This window comes from Alexandromys fortis, unplaced genomic scaffold (assembly GCF_014885135.2).
Source record: "Alexandromys fortis isolate MF-2015 unplaced genomic scaffold, M_Fortis_MF-2015_v1.1 scaffold_87, whole genome shotgun sequence".
NCBI lineage: Eukaryota > Metazoa > Chordata > Mammalia > Rodentia > Cricetidae > Alexandromys > Alexandromys fortis.
The window spans coordinates 5,149,306-5,154,663 of record NW_026067971.1 but is presented as its reverse complement, the minus strand read 5'-3'; the positions used below and the strand labels follow the sequence as shown (position 1 = coordinate 5,154,663).

The window sequence follows — 5,358 nt, the reverse complement described above, 5'->3', positions numbered from 1 at the left end:
GCACCTGGACTAGCCCATTTCTAATGATGTGTGTAAGCACCCCAAGGTGCGCTTACCGGGAAGATTCTAGCCTAAGTCCATCGTGGGTTGCAGCTGCCTGGGAGAGCAGAGCATGGCGGCTGTCCGGTCCCTCTGGAAGCAGCGCAGAGTCTGACCTCACTTCCTCTTCCTCCCAGCATCCTATTCTGTTTATTCCGCCCACCTATCTTTTAACCTATCAGGGCCAGCAGTTTCTTTATTGCTCAGCCAATGAAATCAACAGATTGATATGACACTCCCACATCAGAAGTGTCCCACTTGAGATCCTATTTGTTCAGACCCCTTATGCCTGGAGTCAGCTCTGTGCTTTGGAGCATTCTGCCCCAGGAGACATCTCTCTATCTTGAACTGACACTGTGCCTTGAACCAACTGAGTATTTATTGGTCACCCTGTTCCACAATAGGTCTCTGTGCATGTTCATCTGCTGTGTGATTCTTCCTTCTATAATTCCACACATCTGCACATCTGTGCACGTACACATACACCACCCTCTCCACACAAAGAGGTGCTGTGAAAATGATGCCCACATACCTGCCTCTGTATTGTATCATAGAATATGCTTTTGAGGTAAGACAGATTCGTCCCCTCATCTGTCCTTGTCTTGCTTTATGAATTATGAAGAACATTTATATGCACTCATTAGGGCTCATTTCTTTCTTAGGAATTTGGTGTCTAAGAGGAGTCTATGTCCTCAGTTATGTCTGCTTCTCATTGGGTCCTTAGGTGATCACAGCTATATGAACAGGACAAAATCTGCCTATGAGTGCCCAGTTTAAAATAATCCTGATTGTTCCATGTAATAATGTTGTTTGTGTGGGCCATCGACTTACTCTTGCTTTTCCTTCTACAGGAAGGAAGAACCTCTCAAGATGGCGTCCAATATTGACCCTGTTGCAATCCCAATGATAGAAAGCAATCCGAGTGACCTTCCTGGAATGGACACCAGTGACCAGAACACATTGACAGGAGAAGCTGTGTTAAGTTTTCATAACATCAAGTATCAGGAAACAGTACAAAGTGGCTTTCCATTTCGTAAAACATCATTCATGATAGAAAGACTATCAAATATGAAGTATGTAAATAAACTAAAGAGACTAGTATATTGCATATTTTTTTAACAGAGACTTTCTCTACTATCAACCAGCTGTGTGTGCATGTCTGTGTACATGTATGTGTACGTATGTGTTAGTGTGTGTGTCTATATGTCTATCTCTGTGTATGTGTGTGTTCACATGTACAGATGTGTGGATGCTGTGACACACCTGTGGCACAGGCTGTTAGAGGACAACCTTGAGCCCTGATCTTCCCCTTCTACCATGTTGCAGACAGTATCCCTCATTGCTCACTGCAGTGTATGCCAGGCAAGCAGACTGCAAGTGTCCTGGGATTCTCCTGCCTCTGTCTCCCATCTCTCCATAGAGCATGGAGTTACAGGTGCCCACACTGCATCCAGCTTTATGTGAGTTCTGGAGGTTTAACTGAGGTTCTCACTCTTGCACAGCAAGTGCTTCACCAATGAACCCTCCCCAGCCTCACCTTGTTATACAGACAGACAGATACATGATCACAGACAGATAGATACATGATCACAGTGAAATTCATGTGATGGAGACTGAAGAACAACACAGTGGATGAATGGCACAAAAGCTGGTTCTCTGAAAACACAAACAAACTTGACAAGCCCTTGGACATAGTACAGAAAACAAAAACAATCGTGAGAAATGGTTTTAACTCAATAAATTAAGGATGAAAAAGTAATATAAAAACCATACTGTTAACATCAAGAGATATGAGGGATTACTGCAAATTTAAATTCTACAAATTAGAAAATCTAAAAGAATTGTGTACACATCTATACACACATTTCCTCCCTAAACTGAACTGAGAGTTTAGACCAGGCTGACTGGGTCAGTTACCAGTGATGAGAAGAAGCAATGAGGAAGTTTCAGCAGCAGAAAGTCCAGGTCCTCAAATATTTGCTCAAAATTCATTAAGAGCTAAAAGCAACATTCCACACATTGTTCCATGAAATAGAGAAGCCATGCTTCCAACCAATTCTGAGGACAGAGCACACATGCCAAGATGTCCCCACACAGTCTGTGTAGACTCTTCCTTGCGACCCCAACCATCACCTCTATTATTGGGTGCTGGTCTTTTCTGCTCCTCAGCCTACAACTTCCACCATTTTCTTACTAAGAGGGGAATGGACAGGGCAAAGAATTGACACATTGTCTGGATATGAAATAACAAATGGGAGCATAGCTATCTATACTTTCTATAAGAATACAGAAATATGGCTTTTTCAGCTGAATATTTACTACTCTGAATCAGTCAATCAGTATTTTGAGACATAGTTATGTTTGTGCTGTACTTATACACCAGTAAATAATGTCCTCTACTTGAGAGATACTTTCTGATCCTAAACTGAATGTATTAAAATCTCTTTATCAGGAAAGGAAATCATCATTTCTGTGGGTGTGTATTTAGCTTTTCTATTTTGATTAAGGTGGTGCTTTGTTGTTTTGAGTGTTATTTGGCAGTCCCCTCCTGTCTTCTGAGTGCTTCTTTTTAGTCTTTGAATTTCTACTTAAAATGGATTGATTTTGGTTTGAGTCTATTTTAATAATAGCAGCATGGCTACTGATATCCCATGAATTCTTGTGATGAGGTTTACAAGGCAGCAAGCAGGGCTATATGAAGATACTGATCATCAAACATTAGAGAGAAGCTATACTTGCTAATAGTTATATTAGCAGATATAGCCTTGACAGATAAAGCCTGTGTGTGTAATGGAGTCCTCCACTTGTTTCAAGGACACTGAACTTAGATGCACTATGTTTCAAAAAAGACAAGTCCTTAAACAATAAATCACAGGGGTTTTGTGATATCTGAAGCATTTTTTTCTGATGAGTTTCCACTATCTTTCAATATCTTTCATAAACAATAGATCTCTATTAATATTTAATTTTTCCTATGCATTTATGCTTATTTTCTGTGTACAGTTTTACCTAATTTTAATAGAATATTTAGTGTAAACATGAAACTAATATAACTTCTTTAAAAATAGAAAAAAATCAACCAATATCATTTTTTGCTTACAGTGGGATCATGAAACCTGGCCTCAATGCAATTATGGGACCTCAAGATGGGAGCAGATCTTTGTGAGTATAATGGAAAGCTTACGCAAGCCCACAGTATCCAGTTTCTGGGCTGTAAAAATCACTCCTATAGGAGTTATCTGAGTACTGTGTGAGTCTATCTGTGAGTGTGTAATTCTGAGTCTGGTCCCATGTGCCATGGATAACATGTAGGAGGGTGCATTCTAATTTTATACCAAGAGCAGGAAGTCTTACCTGGTCACTTTACTGATAGGAAATGATAGAGTGTTGTGGTGTTGGGTCATATTATTATTATTTAATGTGGTGAAAATAATATTAGAATTAGAAAGATGAAGACATTTTCTGGAGACAAGAAATCATCACTAGGTCTAATTCTCAAAACACAGCAGCACATTACCTGTTTGAGTTTCCAAGGTCAGATAGCAGGGAGGGGCGGTCCTGTGAATTATGTCTTACATGCATAATTCTGGGCTGTATTAGAGCACATACTGAACAGAAAGGAGTGTGTGTGTGTGTATGTGTGTGTGTGTGTATGTGTGTGTGTGTGTGTGTGTGTGTGTGTGTGTGTGTGAGAGAGAGAGAGAGAGAGAGAGAGAGAGAGAGAGAGAGAGAGAGAGAGAGAGAGAGAGAGTGAGTTCAGTTAAACTCATGCAGCATTTTTATTCTGAGCATCTGAAAGCTGATAGCTGTTACTGAAGGGAGGAAGTAAACCACACAACATATGTAACCCTTGTAGGTTATTAGATGTCTTAGCTGCAAGGACAGATCCACGAGGATTATTGGGAGACATTTTGATAAATGGAAAACCTCGACCTGCCAATTTCACATGTATTTCTGGTTATGTGCCCCAGGTAAGTACTGGTGGGCTTGTAATTTTAGATTTCCCCCTTGTATTGCTAGATGCTCAGCTAATAGATTTGTGTGTTTCCAGTTCATTAGATGACACATTCATAGACCCAATTTTCTCTACACCAGCTTTTCACAGTGACTCATTAGCCTGAGGGTGGCATTATTAAATAGGAAGATGGGGAGTGATTGGAATATGACATCTTCATCACAGTATTAGTAACTGAGCTGTGATTTACTTCTATAGAGGACTACTCTTGTCCATTTAGTCCTTCCTTCATCTTTCTCTGCTGCTTAGATGTTTTCCTCAAATGATTGCAGGTAGCCTTCACCAAATCCCTGAGCTTTCCTTGGAAGGCAAATGGGAAGGAAAGATGAAAATGATTGCATCAGGTTCTCTATTTGAAATTAGCAAAACTGAAAACTTATTTTTTAGTGGGGTATTACATTGTGTATGTTTTATATAAGGATTAGGTTACATTTCTTAGAACGATTGTTTCACTGGTAACTATATTTAATTGAAATACTATTTAACCATAAGAATGATGTAACGATGTTCACCGTGACTGTGAGAGAAAATGTAGAGTTCTCAGCAGCTCTTCGACTGCCAATGACTATGACAAGAGATGAAAAAAGAAGGCGAATTGATGAGGTCCTTGAACTTCTGCATCTGGATAAAGTGTCAAATATCAAGGTAATGTGAAGAAAAATCTTGAAAGGCTCAGAGCCAAAAAAAAAAAAATCCCAGTATTGATAATATGATACCGCCATTACTTTTCTGTGAGTGTGGTCAATGTGGCTGCTCTCTGTATTAATGGGTAAGTGACTTGTAACATGATGTAGAGTGGAAACTGAGATGTGAAACCTTCTTTACAGTGGCTAAATCTGGGAATGGAGTGTGATCCAGCTGGGAAGAGTGTTCCTCACATGGCCATTTCCAAGTGCTCCTCACATGAGCCTCCTCTTCTCTCAGCCTTAAACTCTTGACTTTAGAGAATTTGGACAAGTGCTTTCTTCTGTCTATTGCCTCTTCCCCTAGAGGACTTGTCCCTTGTTGTTTCAGAACGTGCTTCAGGACAGACACAGGACGTGAGATGGAGAACTCTGGCTCTGTGTTCACTCTGTATTTATTTCCTTCCAGGGTTGTCCTTAGTCTCTTTAGCGTTTACTTCTAACTTATGGAGTGCTTGTTATTTTCTGTAGTCTTTCTTTTTGTGTTTTTATCTAAACCTGTTAGTGATGTCTAGTTTTAACTGTCAACTTGATACAGTCTAGAATCACCTGGAATCATCTAGAAATGAGTCTTAGTGAGGAATTGTAGTAAGGTTGACTTGCAGGCAAACCTGTGGGTGA

At 40.0% G+C, this 5,358-nt stretch overlaps 1 protein-coding gene across 1 annotated transcript in view; it reads left to right on the top strand.

Annotated features, from left to right (window-relative positions):
• Window positions 1–5,358, top strand: part of LOC126509727 (ATP-binding cassette sub-family G member 3-like) — a 47,631-nt gene that overhangs the window by 6,143 nt on the left and 36,130 nt on the right. Inside the window, exons 2-5 of the mRNA XM_050155802.1 lie at window positions 891–1,112; window positions 3,142–3,201; window positions 3,896–4,010; window positions 4,547–4,699. Of these exons, the coding sequence (XP_050011759.1) occupies window positions 910–1,112; window positions 3,142–3,201; window positions 3,896–4,010; window positions 4,547–4,699 (531 nt within the window). The 5' untranslated portion in view covers window positions 891–909. The remainder of the gene's footprint in view (window positions 1–890; window positions 1,113–3,141; window positions 3,202–3,895; window positions 4,011–4,546; window positions 4,700–5,358) is intronic.